Source organism: Scomber scombrus, chromosome 2 (genome assembly GCF_963691925.1).
Source record: "Scomber scombrus chromosome 2, fScoSco1.1, whole genome shotgun sequence".
NCBI classification, from domain to species: Eukaryota; Metazoa; Chordata; class Actinopteri; order Scombriformes; family Scombridae; genus Scomber; species Scomber scombrus.
The window spans coordinates 8,747,567-8,766,909 of record NC_084971.1 but is presented as its reverse complement, the minus strand read 5'-3'; the positions used below and the strand labels follow the sequence as shown (position 1 = coordinate 8,766,909).

Sequence of the window (19,343 nt, the reverse complement as noted above, 5' to 3'; positions counted from 1 at the left end):
AATCTTGATTAGGTTTACCGTGTTAGAACAGAGAAAGGATTTAAGTTTTCAGCGTAACAACACAGTGACATAAATCATGATGAACTATATATAATCCTTCATGACGAGCACGTAAATCCCCAAAACAAAGAACAAGCTCAACCAACATAGATTAAAATCTATTTGTATTAACAGCTTGAGGAATCTTCTCTAGTAGAAACTCAACTTTATACCTGGTAAGAACCAAATCTGTACCGTAGTATTCATTAAGCGTACATTTGACATATTTTTTTTTTACAAGAGGTTCATCCTTAAAAACAGATGATCACAGTATGAAAAAAATCAATCAATATATGAAAACTGTGATTAGATACAGAAAATATATAACTTAGATGATCGATACAACCCTAAAATACATTCCTTGTTGGTACAAAATTCAGTAACATGTTCAATTCACAAATAATCATAGCTTGAGAACTGATATTTATTCTACAGCATCCCAGAGAACAATTCTTTTTTTTCTATCTCACTAAATATGATCCTAAGAAAAGATAATGTTACTTACTGTAAACTTGCTTATCTTGAATCCTGATGAAGAGCATGTTTAGAGCTGCATTTGCCCAGCAGGCAGCACTTAGAGAGGCAGTGTGAAACTGAGCACTGATTGTTCTTTGTGTTAGTGGGTGGATGATGCTCTGCGCGCATGTGTGTCAGTGTATGTCGGTGTGTGTGTGTGTGTGTGTGTGTGTGTGTGTGTGTGTGTGTGTGTGTGTGTGTGTGTGTGTGTGTGTGTGTGTGTGTGTGTTGGAAAGGCCTCCTCCCTGTGAGTCTGTACTGAGATATAATCAAGTCCCATTTAAATTGTATTTCTCCTCCCATCATTCCAGTTCACTGACCCCCACATTAGAATAAACCCTCCTGCCCTCATTTTCACTTTGATCATACAAACAGCTTACGGAAAGTGCGCAGAAATCTCATTCATATATATTCAGGGTACACATTGCGCTAATTGAAACTCGTCTGATCACTATGAGGAAAAGTTTGCTGATGAGCTGCGTTCATATTTCTTACCTGCTGTTGGGTTGCAGTGCATAGTTAATAGCTGAGCGTATGAAAGCGTGACATGGACACGATGTAAAGCCCACACAGACTGCAGATTCATGGTTAATTGAAGGCCTGCTGGCAGGAGATGTTGAGGAAAGCCACTCACGCTGCTGGCAGCTGTTCAAACTCTGCAGCAGGAAGCTAAGGGCCGCCTCCTATTACTGATTGGTCGATCGGTTAAAAAAATACACCAATAAAATATGTGCTGATCACTCGTTACTGGTGTCCCCTTATTTCTTACTGGATAAGTTGATATTCTGCCCAACATGAGCTCCTAAACTAGATTTCTATAACTGTCTGATTAAATTAAACTGTTTTGTGTTGTATTTAATAGTTTAGTACATGTTATACATTTTTGTCACATGTTGGATTGAATCTGTGTTTTTCTTTTTTGTTTTGTTGTCATACTTTTCTTTTGTGAGTAGTTGAAGTGTATTATGTGCAAGTTGTTTATGGCAGAATCAAATCAAGTTTTTATTTTAGAATCAGTTTCTTACTTTCTATCTTATGTATCAATTTAGGGGGTCAATTAATTGTATGTTTGCTGTAAATTCATTCTCCATTTCTACGGTCTGTCAGAGCCACAGCTGAGAAATACCGACCCCAATATTAATAAAATACACTTCAATTTCAATTGGAGCCCAGAATTGTTACCTTCCTTCAACTGAGTGTTAATGACAGAATCTACTATTTAATTATCTGCAGACACCTCAGTGGAGAGTTTTATTGTCGAATAAAGGTCTTAATATGTGACTCCTAACCTGTGGAAACAATCAAAATCAGTTTCTCTTATTTTTGCCTTTCTACATGTAAAACACAAGAAAGATATTCACCTCTTCAGGACTCCACAAATTCTTCAAATGAAACAATCCGAGAAGAAAAAATAATTATGTTTGAATCGCTCATTCATCCAGTAACTCACATCCACACACTAAATAAGGCAATGACCTGGGATGTGGCGTCACAAGTAGACTTAACTTCATTATGAAGGTGTCTCAAGCCCAACAGGCTGGCTTTTAAAATAATAAAACTGGAGGTTAAACACTACATATTGGCATATTTGCTGGAATGGGACAAGTTAAATTTATAAAGGCAAATTCATGAGGTGACGATGACAGCAGGGAAAAGGGCACAGATGATCACAAGAAATGAAACTCTCTCACAACAGGCAAGTGACAGCTATATCAAATATGTTGGCCGTCAAAAAATGTATTAGTCACTGGTTACTCTGAATTTTACAGGTAATTTACTCAGTTTAAAAATATGCTAAAACTACTGACACTACATGGGTTTAGATAGAGGAGCAGATATCAGATGCTGACTGTCAAGGAAAATATAAAAAACGGAATACTGGAAGTGAATGTGACATGAAACCTTCTACAGATAAGATTACAATCACTACTGTGGTAATTTTAGGCTTTCATGGAACAGACTGCGTGCAGACACACACATACACATTATTCTTATGATTAAATGGGTTGGCCAAAGGACTAAAAGTGGTCTGTCTGGTTATTTTCTGTAAGTCATTCACTCGCTGCTGCAGCTGCTGTAGTAACCAGGTGTGACAAAGTAATCATTGTCATACAGACAACTAAAGAGGGCAAACATCACCGAGGTCTTACTTCTTGGTATGAAGAATTATTGCTCTACTGACAACTCTATGATAGAACAAGACAATCCACCTGACATGCAAGAGCTGGCTCTACCAACAGTAAAGCTTTTAGAGAAAGAGGAAGAACAATTGTTGAGATAGCATAGCAGAACTAGTTCAGGAGTTGGTGCTACATGTGTCCAAACAGGGAAGGTTTAGCCTGCAGCTCTGTATCATATTTTATACTGGGACTAATCATGTCTTTAGTTTGATGTAATTCAGCCATGAATGAAAGCTCAGTTTGTCACAGGTGTTGGTTTTCAGTGCATTGTGTATGTAAGACAAAAGCCATTATATTCAAAATGGAGGACAATGGTAGAGAAAATCTTTAAGCACATGTTACATATTTCTCTCGCATACTGTTACAGCTTTTTATGGTAAAAAAAAAAAAAAAAAAACAAGTGAAAGAAATGTTTTGACTGTTTTTGTCGTCCTCCCAGTAAAAGGGTGGAGAAAAAAGTGTTGGTGCAACAGTGACACATGCCAGAGAACATTACTGTTGTCAAAACAAACTCAACTTTATAACAAGTAACCTGCTTTAAAGACACAAACATATCTATTCATGTATATGAACTACTAATACTACTGTGTACATCTTCCAACATATTTGAAAATCTATTTTTATTTGCCAATGATGTACTTAAAATTTACCATTATTTATAGCTCCTGTTAACACACAGTGATGACATCAGGATTCAATGGATAAATATAGAAATATTGGAGGACTGAGATATTTATCGTCCCTTTGTCCTAAACCTGAGTTCATTTGACACGAAAACCAAGTTGTGAGTGTCTTCTCTTCACAGACTGTAGGGTTGGATCAGAACTTGCCCTTCTTCTTCTTCCAGGGCTTTTTCTTGGACTTGGAGTCAATGATCAGCTGAGACTGACGCTTCAGTGCCTCGCGCGAGATGATGTCAGCCTCATCCTCTTCACTCTCGTCCTCTGAGACACAAACAGTGAAAGTTCGAAACAAAGAAAATTCACTCTGTGTGTGTGTGTGTGTGTGTGTCTGTGTGTGTGTGTGTGTGTGTGTGTGTGTGTGTGTGTGTGTGTGTGTGTGTGTGTGGCTGCCCAACTCACCGTTGTCAAAGAGGTCCAGTTTTTGGTCCTCAGGCAGCTTGACACGTGTGTTGTAAGCTGGCAGTTTCCCTTCAATCCGGACGAAGAACTGTGCAGCACACAGACACATTAAAAACATCCAGTGGTTACAGACTCAACAGAAAGAAAAGTATTCTATTTCTGTAAATGTAAAATTTATACAATTTTTTTTTTTTTTTTATCTATGAAATCCCTTATTTGCCATAAAATCTGAATTTATTTAGGTCTATTTTTATGGTTTTGCTTCAGTTTACTGACAACATTATAATACACTCTAATCTTTAGACTTTGTTAGGGACAGACAGATACAGTCCTGGACCTATACAGTAACCATCGTTGTCCCTGGTGTTTAAAATTGAATCAGACCTCTAACAGATATGATGACCAGTCTTAGACTGGTCTTTTCCAGACTGTCGTTGTCCTTTATGATAGAGGTGCAGGTCGTTTGACAGCCAAGCATATTCAGACAGGCAAACACTGCCGCACTGATTTTAAAATTATCAGCTCAGAGTTACGTCAGTTAGAAAGATTATGCCTTCTAAAAATGTATGTGAGGGTAAAGCAGTCAATGTCATTAGTGAATGGCAGGCAGGCTGTTGCGTGTTTCCTCTGGTACACTCTGATATTCTGTGTTCTCAAATAGAGAAGGTGCTATCGAGCGTTAATAATCAAGAGCAAACACTTCAGGTGGTTCTAATGCCTGCTTTTCCATTTAGATAATATGCAAGCACAGCAGCACACTCGGCCATGCTGCGTTCATTACTATTACTCTGGGCTTAAATAAGAGTCTGACATGCTTCATTGTGTACCTTGACAGCACTCATTGTCACCTGGTTCAAAGTTCAAGCTGATACACAGCTCTGACAGAGGAGACTACTCACCGATTCTCGGAATCAAATGTCAATATTTAAAAAGACATTTCATACTAACTAGTTTTTTGAAGGATGTTCCCAAACAATTTCCTTTCATCAACCACAGACATGTTTATTAGCGTGAATATGTTGGCCACATATTTACATTCGTAGTATCGCTCATATGCCAACATTCTCTGATAATGATTGCAAACTGTACAATATGACTCATCTAATGATCGACCCGTGCCCTTCCCACACACCTGTCACTAGAGTACATGATGTCCTAACTAAATTCACAACCTGTATTTCAAACCCCTGGTTAAGTGTTGTTGTGTTTGTCTCACCTCCTCTTCCTCCATCTCCTTCATAATAGCACTCTGATCCTTTCCCTGAAGCTCCTCTTGGAGTAACTGCAGCTTCTTCTCACACTGGTTGATCAACTCCACCACGAACTCATCGGAGTCTGGAGACACCTCAGGCACAATGTCCTCACTCTGGAGGGAGAACAGAGAAATGGCCAGAACAGTTCAGAAATAAAGAAATGAAGCCATAGTTAAACCTAATAGTTTTGCAGTTTTTACCAGCGTGATGTGCTGAAGTTTGTCTGCAAGGTGCTCCCCTCCGGCTCGGACAGTACTGAGGGTTTTAACAAGCCAATCCAGGTTCTCTTTAGCTGAATCACACCTCTGCTGTTCAGCCTCCAGTTGTTGCTCACACTCCTCCAACATCTGCTGGTCACTAATTCAACCACAGAGAAAAAAGCTTTCAGAATAAACATTAATACAGTTCACATAGACCGTGAGGGTGGTAGGTGAGTTGTAGAGCAGGAGGCCATTAGATACTTCTTTTTTTTTCTTAAATTTGACAATCCACATTATTTAGGATAAGTAGTTAAAATTACACACTGACATTACCTCCATAGCTCTCCGTACAGCTACAGTAGATTCACAATTAATTCAATAGATACAGATAGTGACAGATAGTCAGTACCTAAATTCATATGATGAATGATGAAACTATTCTGGGATGATTCTATCATTTTTAAATAGACTATTATCATATATCATATATCATATTTTGTATATTGTATGCATATATTGCATGAAATATGAAATATATGGATTTAAGGCGTCTTTGTAATGTCTTTGTTAGTTTGGGCATCTCACCTGGAGAGTTTAGCCTCCCCAGAGTATCTCATCTCTTGGAACTGTTGGTACAAGAGCTCCTTCTGCTCCTTTAGCTGCAGCAACACCTTCTCATTCTCTTCTTTCAGCTTCTCCAGATGTTGGTGTGTCTCCTTCTGTGAGATAAAACGCTCCACTATCTCCTACACACATAACAAATGAAGAAACTTGTGGATATATAAACACTGATAGTCACCACATAAAATATGCATGTAAAGTATGGGCACATGAAGGAGTGAATCCTTCTATTTTCACATTCATACCTGTATATTTGTGACTCCCGTGGCCTCCTTGATCCGTTGGAAGGCCTCCTCAAAAGTAGAGATGGTTTTCTCCTCTTCACCTGCCATCCTGGTGGTGCTGCGCTGGGCCTCACTGCTCAGCTCATCTGGCTGCATGGCAGCTCTCTGAGCCTACAGGGAGCAAAGTTTATAACCATTCCAACCATAAATTATATTTTCACAGAGAATATCATAGTTTGAATAAAGTTTTATTTTGACCAAATATAAGATAGTAAAGCTGGTGACTGCTTTTGAAGCCCTTCTGTAGTCATGTTTTTTGATGTCATTCAGGTACTTGAATGTTCAATCATAAGTTCACATGGCCAACAAGAATGCTTATGTGGGTGATCAAAAGAGGAAACACCACCGCAATCAGACACACAGTATAAACCTCTATTTTTATCTCACCCTTCTGTCGACTTTCTCAGCCTGGGCCTTACGCTCCTCAACCTTTTTCCTGTAGCTTGATATAATACGCTCTCTGTCTTTGCGCTCCTTGTAGAGCAGTTCCTCCTGCTGCTGTAACTCGACCTGGAAAGGAATAAGAAAAGGAAATGAAAGTGTGAAGGAGCGAAGGAAACAAGCAAAGGAGAGAAAGAAACAAAGTGAGACAAATAGTATTACAATCCAGAATTTAAAGTCAGTATAGAGGTTTAACATTTCTTTTGGCTTAGAAGGCTCCGTAATCAAACACAGTAGCTTTTGTGAAGAGTATTTCTGCCTCTTGGCAGTTATGTATCTCTATTTGTGGCTGTGCAACTTTAGCAGGAACTTCAGTACCAGAACAGAAAATATGAGAAAACAATTTTCTCACTAATATTCTCCTTTGCTAATGCTGCTTATACACAGTTTAGGAATCCAAATGCAAAGGACACAGTTACATTAAATAAACAATGAAATAGTCCCTGTGGTGTTTGTACAAGAGATGCATTTAACTAATATCAGTAGTGATTAAAGTTGATAGTAAAGACAGACTAGTGACATGCACTGCATGTTGTAATTTCATGGCAGAGGAGGCTGCAGGTCACCTTAGCAGTTTCTTTAGAGAGCTGGGCTTCGCTGTTCATGACCTGCAGGTTGTGAAGTTCTTCTCTGTTCTTCAAGATTTCTCCTTCAAGACTGTCCAATTGGCCCTGGAAAGTCAGACTCTCCTCCTGAGAGATAAAAAGATGGTTTGACACTGTCCACCACTGGGAATATTTGGCCATAATTCAAAAATCTCCGGAATGCAAAAATGAAGGGTGAGTTAAAAAGGTCAAATGAGGCCTTGGACAGGAAGTACTGTACTCAGTGTGGAAGTCTCACTTTACGTTTACATAACACAAACACAGAATCCCTTATCAAAGGTACAACAAAGTGTCGGCCACCATCACAGGCCATTAACCTGCAGAGCACTGTAATAAACACCATCCATTGTTTCTGCATACCAAACAAATGTACAAAACACAAATGGCATAAAAGTGCTTTTCACTCTTATAAGGGTGTGTAGTGCACCATGCAGTTGAATTTAATTATGCTGAGGGTAAAAAGCAAACATGTGTTTTGGGCTAACCTGCATGTGACTTTTGAGTTTCAGATAGTTTGTCATGATGTTCTCAGCTTCTTTGCATTTAAACTGGGTCTTCTCCAAGTTGTTCTCCAGTGCCCGCAATTTCTGAAGACACAGATATAGAAAGCATTGTTCACAAAGTTTTATCTAAGTGCATCAAGTGAACACCAAGTAAAAATAACAGTTACGATTATCATGTTTTGCTGATCCCTACGTGAGCCTGACGTTACTACCATGGCATCTTCCTCTCTGTTCCGAGCCCGCGAGTCAGCAGACTGTGCTCCGCTGCTGCCTTCTGGTTTCATTCTCTGGTGCTCCGTCTTCACCTCCTCCAGGTGGCGTTGGTATGTCTGGGTGGTGTGTTTTAGGACATTGAGACGCTTCATCTTAGACAGCACCCTCTGGTCCAGTGTTGAAATGGCCGCCTGAGAAAAGGGCAATGACATGAGGTTGAGAACTCCTCTCGGAGGATATAAGCAGTGTTTGGACTCTATAACCATAAACAGTAAAAATAAATGTGCTGCTGTCTTCATGCTCTTTTCTCTCACCTTCCCTGACATGTTGCGGTAAGCATCCTTCTCCAAGCCTCTGTTGTGAAAGGCCACTTTGATAATGTGTTCATCACCCTGGGAGGCAAAGTGAACAGGCTTTTAACTGCCATGAGACTCAAATATGATCAGTTTTAGCGTTTATTTTAGATAAATAAGGACAAAACACAAGACTGAACCTGTGCTATGCAGTTAACTTACAGCCTTAGCTTCTGCCACCTTTTTATACAGCCTCTTGTTCTCCTGCCTCAGCTGACAGACGGACTCTCTGTTCTTCTTGATGGTGGACTGAGAGCTCTCATAGTATGCAGCTCTGTCGCCCTCTGGTGGACACATTTCATTATTACATCAATAATACACGATAGGTCACTAACTACCCCTAATAATAAAGTTACCAGCTGCTTCTGTTGGATTTCTGTTAGTTATGAGTTTACACTGACATGGTTAAAATAACTTAACGTCAACCATCCGATAAAAAGTAGCCTCAACAACAGTTACAAAGCATGGACTCAAAACGAAAGCCAGACTACTATGAAATAAACTTACCCAAAAGTTGAATTTTACGCTGCATCTCCGCAATTTGGTCATGCAGCGGAGGTTTAATGGTGTCGGCAGCGAACGGCATTTTAGTAGTTGTTAATGTTGTTCACATTTAGCAGAGAAATATGCCAACAGTCAGCTAGCCTCAACTCCCCGAAGACCCAGTGTTGCCTAGCAACCTGTACACTTACCAACAGCGCGAGGCTCACAGGTTTATATTAACCCTCTCGCTGCTGAGCTGCTGCTGCTTATGCTGATAAAAATTATACACTGAACCTTTAGTGTAATTGACAGTGACTGTGGTTGTATCTATTCTCACTGCTTTTCTAACACATTTCATTCCACCAAAACACAGTCTATTGCCATGGCCGAATCCCAGGGGCCCATGAGCAGATGGGCCCTCCATAATGGGTGAAAAGAGTGCACTTTTTTTGTCAGGCTCCAAAGAAATATGACACAAGGCTTGACCCATTGTTTTGATGTTGATAGTTATCATCACTGTCAGAATCCTAGTATGTCCAAAAACAAAATATGGAGTTACAAAGTTCGAAGCAGGGTTCCTATTGGAATAAAATAAAAGAAAGAATTAAGTCTCATAATTGCCTGTTTCATTTGTCAATTTGATAGCTGGGCAAGTGATGATACAAAGTAACCATAGTGCATTGTGGCCTGCTAACCAATCAACGAGTGTGTGGGAAAAATGATTAACTAGCTGAATGAGCATTAGTTTCAGTGCCCAGGGGCCCATGGGGGTATTAATCCAGCCTTGTCTATTGCTTAAAGGACCAGTGTGTGAGATTTAGTTGCATCTAGTGGTGATGCAGATTGAAGCCAACTGAACACTCCCCCTCCTTTCCCAACTATGATGGAGAAACTAAGGTGGCCATGTAATTTGCAAAAAGGCCCTCCCTAGAGGCAGTGTTTAGTTTGTCCATTCTGGGTTACTGTAGAAACATGGCAGTGTAACATAGCAGGCTCTGTGGAAGAGGACCCGCTTTCTATGTAGATATAAAAGGCTCATTCTAAAGTAACGAAAACACAATCCATATTTTTAGATGATTATACAGTAATGAATACATACAGCCTTTTTTTTTTAGTTTGTTAACAAAATGTAGGCCTTTTTTTAGGTAAACGTATCAAATGTTTTGTCTTTTTATTTTTTGTATTTGTGTATCCTGTTATACTAATAACAGACTACACAATAACGATCCATATTTTATTTTACCCAAATGTCGGTCTCTAAAAGGCCATGGTGTCATTTTTTGTTTTTTCACTCATTTGAATGCTAATATGACAACATAATATTTTATTGGTTTACAACAATAAAAATGCAATACAAAACTTTTACAAACTCAAAATTTGTACATTATTTATGGATATATTCCATATAAACATGAAAGAACACGCTATATTGAAACAACACTGTAAATCCAAGTTAAACCACTGGAGTCATTTATAATCTCTTAAGGCAGTGTAATAGGATCATACTAAGCTTCAATCGCCTGCAGGTTTGCAATATTGCTTTGGTGAGCTAATGCTAGTGCAATATGCTTTGTTAAACTGATTAAGCACAGCTTTATTCATGTAATAATAAACAGGCTACATCTGCCATAAACTGGCGATCTCATTAAAAGATATTGACACTGCCACACAGACTGTATGAGAGAACATGCACAAATAAAGGACCATCAAGGCCAAAATGTACAATAAAAAATAAAAACACAGGATTTTAAGGCAAACTGTTGCTTAAATTAAGTACAAGATATATAACTCAAGCTCCCTGTATTCTTTCTATAAAATAATCACACTCGTTGGGCAAGTACAGGAAGACAATAGGCTCAAACCTCTGTATGAAATTACAAAATCAAAACATCATTCAGACATCAGAAATGATTTCCAGTAATAGTTACCGTAATACTGGGGTGGTGATGAACTCATCAAAGCATCACAAACAAACAAAATAAAGTAAATGGCAATTAAACGTTTTCTATTCCTCTTTTCATTCGACAACAAACAAACACATACACACTCCGCACAAACAAATTTAATGTACAGATTTGGGCTGTAGAATTTGTAGGGCACACTTGTTGGTTAAAGAGTTTACATTTTTGTAAGAAAATACAAAATCAAAATATACAGAGAACAGAAAGGACTTCCAGTAATAGTTACTGTAATACTGTGGTGTTGATGATATTATCTGAAGCACCACAAACAACCAAAATGAAGGAAATGGCACTTTAACTTTTTCTGTTCCTTTTTTTAATCCAAACACACACACACACACACACACACACACACACAAACACACACACACACAAACACACACACACACACACATTTAATCTACAGATTTGGGCTGTTCATTGGACTTCTTTAGGAGGTTGAGCAGGCTCTGCGACATGAAGTACGGCCTCTCTGCTGTTCCATCGTTGCGCTCTAGGTCCTCCACTGTGACATGGACAGAAGCAGTTGAGGGACATTTTCCTAGCAGCATCTTAACACTGAACACTAATTAAACAGTGCTTGTACTTATGTATTGTGTGTCTGCGATCAGTTTTAAAGAATTAAAGGGGTACTCCAGCAATATAGTATAATTGCACAGTGCAATTTGCACTTCTATAAATAAGGAGACTTGTGAAGTAGATTTTTGAAGAAAATATAAGATCCTGATTTTATTCCCAAACATGGATCAAGTTACAACTCTTAGTTAGACTCCTAGAAATCCTATCTGACAAATCCCTGCATCTTCCTCTCTCTCTCTCTCTCTCTCTCTCTCTCTCTCTCTCTCTCTCTCTCTCTCTTTCACTCTAGATCCCGGATGTAAAACACAGGCTTTCCGTCAACAATGTTCCATCCCCAAACACAGCCTGGGATTACTCAAGTGATGTCACTCAAGTTATTCTCTAAGACTTTGGAAAGCTCCTCCAGACCCACAGAAGACACCTTATAAATGGTTTCACAGGGTAAAGGGTACTTCCCATGACAAGTAAATCTAATTTAATATATCATTGACAAATGATACAGCTATTTATTTATGATCCATTTAGTTAAGCATTTACAGTGGCTAGTCACATGGTTAAAATAACTTAACGTCAATTATTTGATAAAATCCGCTTAACATAGCAGCTAGCAAGCTAACTGTAGCAAAGCACACGTCCTTCTGCATGAATTGTAAATTGTTGATGAGGATAATTTGAATTTACGTTGCTTTTCTGTTATTTGGTTTAATGGTGTCAGTATTGAACAGTATTTCAGTAGTCTATTAATGTTGTACACATTGGGACATGTAAATTGTTGGAGTTCCCCTTTATGGAAAAAAAAACCTAAAGCTGAATTTGTTGAGACATGCAAACTCACCTGCTTCCAAATGCCAATCATCACATTGACACCCACTTTGTTTACCCATAAAGAACTACTGTGATTAAATACAATCACCTTTAATAAAGTTATTACATCCAATAAATATGGAATGTCATCAGTGGAAAATCTACTTACATCTTTCACAAGGTGACAAGGAAGGAAAAAAAAGTACAAAAGCATCCAGAGACTTAAGATGTTAGTTGCGAGCATTCAGAAGGTCAACACCATGCAGCACTTAGAGTGAGAGAGAGAGAGAGAAAGAGAGAGAGACAGGCCGAGGATAGGGACAGAGCAAAGGCAGGTGGGGTCAGTAAACAGAGTCCAAGAGGTCACAATGGCTGTGTCATGGCGACACAATCACAGCACTTACGCTAGTCCGAAATACCAAGGCAAGTAGGTGGCAATACAATACGTGGGATCCCATCTTGGCGAGGATCTCTTTACAAGACTGAAGCCAAAAAAATACATAACAGACATACACTACTGTATATACACCAGTCCCATTGGGAAAAAAAGAGAAAGATCCAATATTTATACAGTTTATCAAATGTGTCTGTAACATTTTGGCGTCAGCTGGTATTATTGTAAACAGTGAAGGAGATTCACCATCAATTAAGATGTGTTTGTTCTGACTGTAAACATAGTGAGTTGTGGTTCTTGTAGTGCATTCGTTAACAGGATTAAGACAACAAATATTAGTGACAGTAATCAGGCACAGGTTCAGCACTCACAATGTTCTACAGATCTTCACAATGTAAAAAACCAACACTGTTCTAAAAACCAACACAAGAGAGCGTTTTTGTTTTTTTTCAAGCTACAGAAATGCACTGGGCTTTTTAACCTGCTTCAACTTTCAAACACGACAACCGTCTCCAGCTGGACGTCACGGCACTCAAATAGCGAGGCGATCTGTAATGCAGCTCGCCGTACATTTAACAGATCCACATCACAACGTTTCACTCTGCATGTATGCATTTTAAGCTTTATCATGTTTACCAAGCCTCATTTTTTTTTGCTGTTACATACTCGTATTGTCTACTCTTGTGGTGCAGAGGGAGGATTTTCTTCTTGGGATTCATCTTTCTTTTCGCCCGTCTCCTCTTTCTCAACTTCCACAGCCGGAGGTGACGCCTCCTCCTCGCTCTTTTCTTCCTGTTTCGACTCCTGCTTCTCCGCCTCTTCCTTCACCTCTGGTTCTTCCTTCTTTTCAGCCTCCTCCGTTTGACCGTCTTTTTGTTCCTCACTCTTCTCCTCTTTTGCTTCTTCCGCATCCGTCTTGGACTGCAGGGGCTGCTCCTCCTCATTCTCCTGCTTGAGGACAGTCTGCTGTTTCAGTTGGATCTCTCCGTTTTCTTGCTGCTGAAGAGGGGTTTCCTCCTCCAGTTTGACCTCATCCGCTCCCTTTGCAGAGTCTTCCTGTTGATCGCCACCATCTCGATCTTCCTCCTGACTCTTCACTTTGGAGAGGATTTCGTGCAGCTCGGGGGACATGTAGTAAGGCCTTTCAGGCGAACCGTCGTTTCTTTCCAAGTCCTCACCTTTTGAACGTGGTTGTGTATGTGGTGTGTTTGATCGGGTTAAAGGAAAATTTAGGGGAAAATGAAGTCATGAAATAAATGTGGAAAAGGTGTGGAAATTAAGTAAAGTGAAATGAATGGGAGAAATAAGACAAAGAGAAGAAGAGTCAGAAAACATGGCAGGAAGAAGAAGAAACCAGCAGCTCAGCTTTAGACAGTTGTATGAGTGCTTAAAGGAAGGAAGAGAAGATTTACTTTAAACACTGGGGCCGTCCACCAACATGTTAACAAAAGTTACTCACAGAAGCAGAGGAAGAGTGTGTCCACGCACATGGCGTACACACTGAAGAAGCCGTGGGCGATGAGGTAAGATCCCACTACCACCGTCTAAGAGACAAAATCATCATCATATGTCACAACCATGAAACGCCCACACGTAAACCATGGATCACATTATACAGGCATAATCATCTCTCACCATAATTGGTACCCAATAGTAGTTCAGAGATGGAGTAGCCTGCTCGACAGCTCTGATTCTTCCAGAGAAGAAGAAGAAAGAGAAAATTCCTGTACAGAAACAAATTGTGTGAATTAGTGAATATAAACATGAAATCCAGACAGATACATCTGATCTAAAATTAAAAGCTTCCTTACCAACAATTCCAACAATGAGGAGCTTTCCAAGAAACAGCAGGAAGTCTGTCACTTTGTCTAAAACAGCCACCCTGTGTTCAAACAGGCACAGTGCAAAACAAAGTATATTAAATCAAAGTGGTCTAAAAATTGCATAAATATTGAATAAATGATAATATCAATGTAGTGAAATCCTACCTGATGATGTTCCTCATGAGAAGGAAGAAGGCGTCTCGAGCTGACGTACAGAAACTTTTTCCATAGATGGCAATCTAGAGACAAATAAACTAATACATTTAACAACTTTACAACCTGACCAGACCCAACATCTCTCAAGTAGATAGATCCAGTCCATAAAACTCACCATGATGTAGGCATTTCTGTTCAGGAACTTGATGCATTTCTCCAGACACCAGAAGCAGCACTTCATGCACTTTAGCATGAATTTAGCAAACTTGTTTTGAGCTCCTGAAGAATGACAGCAAAATATACTCATTTTAGGGTCTTTGTCATGATGTGATGTATTTACAACCATAGGTTTTGATGTGGTCTGTTTGCTGCTATAAATAAATCAAAGGTGTAGAAGCGGATGTGAAAAAAAAAAGTGCAAAGAAAGAGAAAATAAAAGTTGCACGTACGTGGGTGGAGGAATAAATACATTCTGAAACAATACTTGTAATATTATATTTATTTAGTACTAATACTTTGCTGTGTAAACCCTAGGTTGCCACTATAACTCATCAAATATGTTCATGTTTCTTAGTTGGGGTTTCCATTATTGCATACTGACCTTTCAACTTGTGATCCAGATACTCCAGAATGACCCTGATGACCTGGACTATAGACAGGATCAGAGAGCCAAATGCCAAAGAGCCTGTGTGGTATCTGAACAGGAGGAGGAAACAGAGGCCAACTGTGAGAATGAAGCAATCTTTATCCCATCATGTAGGTAAGCTTTGCTCACCTACTGACACTCACATCTGTCTCATTTGGACAGAATGAGCAACTTCATTTTCTTTAAATTCACCCAAAACAATATGATTAAATAGCATAACCTCATATTAGCCTTTTCAATATAAGGTGACGTCCACTTTTAGATTCAAAAATAGATAGTTGATGCACAGACACATAATCTTATCTTCTAACCTGAGGGCTCGTCCCAGGGAGGAAAAGATGGGGAAGGCGGGGATATCACCAGGCTTCTTGAAGGCCCAGTAATATGAGGCAAAGGCCCCCGCAAGAGTGACCTGGCCCAGGGCCGTCACGAAATTGGCACACCAGAAGAAGAGGAAGACGTTGTAAAACTGCAACACAATTAGGTATTTGTGGTAGAGTGTTTCACCACCGTAGAAGGCAAACATGCACTCTGCATCAGGGCACTGAGCTGAAACGTTGGAGGTGTTGAATGTCTGGAGAAAGAGAAGGAAAGAGAAGGGTAGAGACGGTGAGACGTTTTTCATACAGTGAACTAGTCCAGAGTCATTCATGAGTTTCTTCCTAAAAGGTGTAAAATATTAGCTGAATATTTGTTTGGCTTTTTTGGGTCACCTCACACATCTTCGACGAAGAAATTGAATGCAGCATTGACATTTAAAGGCCTACCTTGGGGTCGCAGGTATCTCGTGAGAACTCGCACTCAGAGTTGTTGAACACTTTGTACACCTGGTCATTAGAGGTGGACAAGAATCTGATCAAAGCTGTCAAGGAGATTACCACAAGAAGATGAATACATCTTTTAAAGGGTCACTTGTCTTTTTACATGAACCTTTCTTCTAGATCGCAGGTGAAAGGATACACAGCAGTGATGGCCCAGTAAGCAATCACCACAGCCAGGAGGGCAAAGGTCAGCAGCGGGTAGAACAGCGCTGACATCACGTGCCCGACGGCTCTGAAAAAGGAAAAAAAAGGTTGAGATATGAAACCCTCCAAAATAACGTTAGCAGTCATTTGGAGTTTTGCTTCTAGTACCCTAAAGTTCAGTATTCATCCTCCTTTTAGCTCTATTTTGGTCTCCACCAACTACTGAGGGACATACCTCCATCTTTAGCTGCTAAATGCTCCACCATGTTCAAGAGCTAATTGCTAACTGTGTGTCTCTTCAGGGTAGGTAGCGTACAGGGGTTTAACAGATTATTTTTTGCTAAAACATGGTTGATGAGAGTGGTGAAACTAAAACAGAACACTGGAAACCAAAACAATGAGCTGAAAGATGCTAAAATTCTCCATATAACAAATAGAACTTCAGAGTTGGGTGATAATTCTCTGTGTCACTACAAACCACCACTTTCATTTGTCATTTGACCCATTATTTAATATAAAATCATTGATTGTTGCAGATTTAAAATATGGGGACATGTCAGGTCACTTTTCCGCCACAGTTGAGAAAAAAAGAAGAGAATGATGCAACACAATATAGTCTGGAATTAAAGACAAAGTCAGACTGACCTGCTGGCCTCTTTGATAAGGGCGATGGCAATCAGGATTCTCTTCCTGAGGAAGATGAGAAGCAGGATGATGATGACCTCCACGATAGCCAGGATGATCACTGCAAAACGGTGAATGCAGCAGATTAAAACGGATTCATCAATCATTCATACAGAGCTGTGTTACAGAGTGTCAGCGTATTTGTGCGTACTGAAAGCCAGCCACGTCTGTCTGATCTGCAGGTAGACAGAGAAGTCCGTCTGCAGGCCCAGGTCACGGATGGTGACGTCAGAACCAGGCTCTCCCTTCAGGCTCTTAAACTCCATGAAACAGTGGAAAATACCTAAGAAGTTGTTCAAAAGTTTAGTCATTTTTCACATCAATAAAAGCTAAAAGCAACTGGATTATTTAAAGAAGCTGAAGACTTACCGTATCCAATGACCACAATAACCAAGAAAATCATGACCCAGATCATGACGCCTGCCAAGAATCGCAGCAGGACGATGAAAATCAAGCTGACAACCATGGCAATCACCAGACCACTAGAGACACAAACCAGACATTTGAACATGTGAGTGTCAGACTTAACAACATTAGTTAGCCTGTCATGTTCAGAGTTGTTTTCATGAATCATTGTGTTTGGACAAATACAGTCAGGCTGCAGAATGATTCAGTTTAGCTGCTACAAAACCAGTTCAATGACTAAAAGTTGGCCTTTTCTAACAATAGAATATATCAGATATTCTATCACAGTACCCACTAGACTAGAGAATGGTCAGACTTACAGCAATATCCAATGCCACGACTGAGTGTAGTCCTCAAAGATTCTCATGGCCACCTGGCGAGCTTCGACGACCAAGTTTGACTTCCTGTAATAACAAAAAATGTTATTAAAAATGAAGCACCGTTGTCATAGATAATGCTGCAATCCACTGTACTATCACCTCTGTCACAGATAGGCGGAACGGTCATTCAAGTCAGAATTCCCAGTCTTTGCAAGTATGTTAGGAGCCTACTCCTCCCATCTCTTTTAAAGTGTGCTTATTTGATAAATCAGCTGCGATAATTGATTTAGGTCCTCAGTAGATGCTTGTGAAGTTGAGAGACTCGTTATATAAACATCAGTCTGCTGCAAGCCTCCATGTTTTCCAGAGCAGATGCATTGGGACACATTTAGATTGGAAGTCAGGATTACTGACTCAACTATCAGCTTTCGGCATTCCAACATTGTAGTCACCTGACAAGAACTGATAAACTAGGACAATATTTTTTTTAATCTTTTAAACACAACTATGGCTTTCAACACTGCTGTGCTTACGTTTTAATGTGAAGCTTGTTCAATTATCCACTAACACTAGGCTTGCTCTGACAGCAGCACTCGTATCATATTGCAAATTAAGATGACAGATGTAACTCGCCTTGATAATGTGGCTCTACACTCTACAGCACTGCTTCAAAAATACAACGTGACAAGATGTTATACTCATCATCTTGATAAATAAGATACAGGGAGCATTGCCAGCTCCCAAATGGGAATAAGCTAATAGAAAACACTGACATTAGCACCTTCCAGGGTCCTTACTAATAGATCAGATGTGTACAGAGCAAATGAGAGCATAAAGGTCTTTAAATAGGCCCCTTAAATTAGTGCAGTGAGCAGCGTGATGGGCTAGCTGTCAGCTGATACTGGACAGCATGATGATGTGTGACTGGAGTGTCCAGTAAGAACTAGTTTGTTTACCCATGTATACAACATTTTCTCTATAACTTAAAGTGAGGATTTTTCTATACTTGATTCATCTTTTAATCTATAAACTCAGTAAGAAATGAAGACGGGGGGACTCACTTTGATGCCTCCAGCACGTTGGTGGCATTGATTTGCTTGCCCTCTCCGTCATCCAGAACGGTCTCGTTGCCCACCATCACCACCCCGCCTTTCCTCGTTCCCAGAGCCGGAAGGCAGCGACGCGTGACTGTGTTTAAGAGTAGATGATCAGTTTGATGCAGTTTTTATTTGTTTTAGCGTCATGACCTTAAACGAGCTTCTTACACTTACAGGGTTTACTGGGCATGAGCATCGCAGGACACAAGCCGTCCCTCAGGATCTCAGGAACAGTCTGAATCACGTAAAAACAGCCTTCAATGTACTTTTTGAAATTATACATTCTACATCTTGTACGGTATTGTCACGGTATACATCTAAGCATGTGTAGGATGTAAATGATCATATCGTTTGATTACTTACCAAAATGTTGATGTCCACTCCTTCCTTACAGAATTGTCTGTAGTATTCACGGTCTTCTTTATTTGTCTTGGCTTTCAACAATGTGAGATGCCTGTTAGGACAGCTTTCTATGCATAACTGGGACAAACAACAACATACAATCATGAGAAATTGATGAGATGAATTCTTAGAAGGTGGAAATAGTAACAGTAATCATAAGCACATAAACATTCTTGTATCAGACCTGTGTGGTGGGACACTGGAACTCCAGCAGCACCAGCGGACTGGCACATTTCAAGATATTGAAGTAGAACAGCAGAGGCTTCTTCCTGTTGTGTAGGAAACAGTAAAACAAAACCATTATTTGGCTTGTATCATAAATAAACATCTCTAA

At 39.7% G+C, this 19,343-nt stretch overlaps 2 protein-coding genes across 5 annotated transcripts in view; both read right to left on the bottom strand.

The window, feature by feature from the left end:
• Window positions 1-3,534: 3,534 nt before the first annotated feature.
• On the bottom strand, window positions 3,535-8,876 carry odad3 (outer dynein arm docking complex subunit 3). Its single transcript, XM_062440073.1, has 13 exons — window positions 8,798-8,876; window positions 8,453-8,574; window positions 8,252-8,329; window positions 7,937-8,128; window positions 7,707-7,808; window positions 7,183-7,308; window positions 6,563-6,685; window positions 6,137-6,286; window positions 5,856-6,016; window positions 5,271-5,427; window positions 5,034-5,183; window positions 3,818-3,905; window positions 3,535-3,679 (listed from the first exon to the last, which is right to left on the bottom strand). The coding sequence occupies exons 1-13, from the start codon at window positions 8,874-8,876 to the stop codon at window positions 3,555-3,557; spliced, it is 1,653 nt and encodes a 550-aa protein (XP_062296057.1). The 3' UTR covers window positions 3,535-3,554.
• A 1,206-nt stretch (window positions 8,877-10,082) lies between these two features.
• slc44a2 (solute carrier family 44 member 2 (CTL2 blood group)) overlaps window positions 10,083-19,343 on the bottom strand; it is a 17,273-nt gene continuing 8,012 nt past the window's right edge. For 3 of the 4 annotated variants that reach the window (XM_062432065.1, XM_062432073.1, XM_062432080.1), the window contains exons 5-22: window positions 19,194-19,278; window positions 18,971-19,087; window positions 18,782-18,842; window positions 18,572-18,698; window positions 17,511-17,594; window positions 17,155-17,267; window positions 16,937-17,068; window positions 16,747-16,846; window positions 16,097-16,189; window positions 15,904-15,988; window positions 15,448-15,710; window positions 15,092-15,186; window positions 14,666-14,769; window positions 14,500-14,573; window positions 14,323-14,393; window positions 14,147-14,235; window positions 13,971-14,055; window positions 10,083-11,239 (exon numbers count right to left, since the gene is read on the bottom strand). In XM_062432065.1, coding sequence (XP_062288049.1) covers window positions 11,130-11,239; window positions 13,971-14,055; window positions 14,147-14,235; window positions 14,323-14,393; window positions 14,500-14,573; window positions 14,666-14,769; window positions 15,092-15,186; window positions 15,448-15,710; window positions 15,904-15,988; window positions 16,097-16,189; window positions 16,747-16,846; window positions 16,937-17,068; window positions 17,155-17,267; window positions 17,511-17,594; window positions 18,572-18,698; window positions 18,782-18,842; window positions 18,971-19,087; window positions 19,194-19,278 — 1,888 coding nt within the window. In that variant the 3' untranslated portion in view covers window positions 10,083-11,129. Of the gene's footprint in view, window positions 11,240-12,705; window positions 13,690-13,970; window positions 14,056-14,146; window positions 14,236-14,322; window positions 14,394-14,499; window positions 14,574-14,665; window positions 14,770-15,091; window positions 15,187-15,447; window positions 15,711-15,903; window positions 15,989-16,096; window positions 16,190-16,746; window positions 16,847-16,936; window positions 17,069-17,154; window positions 17,268-17,510; window positions 17,595-18,571; window positions 18,699-18,781; window positions 18,843-18,970; window positions 19,088-19,193; window positions 19,279-19,343 lie in introns of those variants that run through there. The other variant, XM_062432088.1, reaches the window with a different exon arrangement.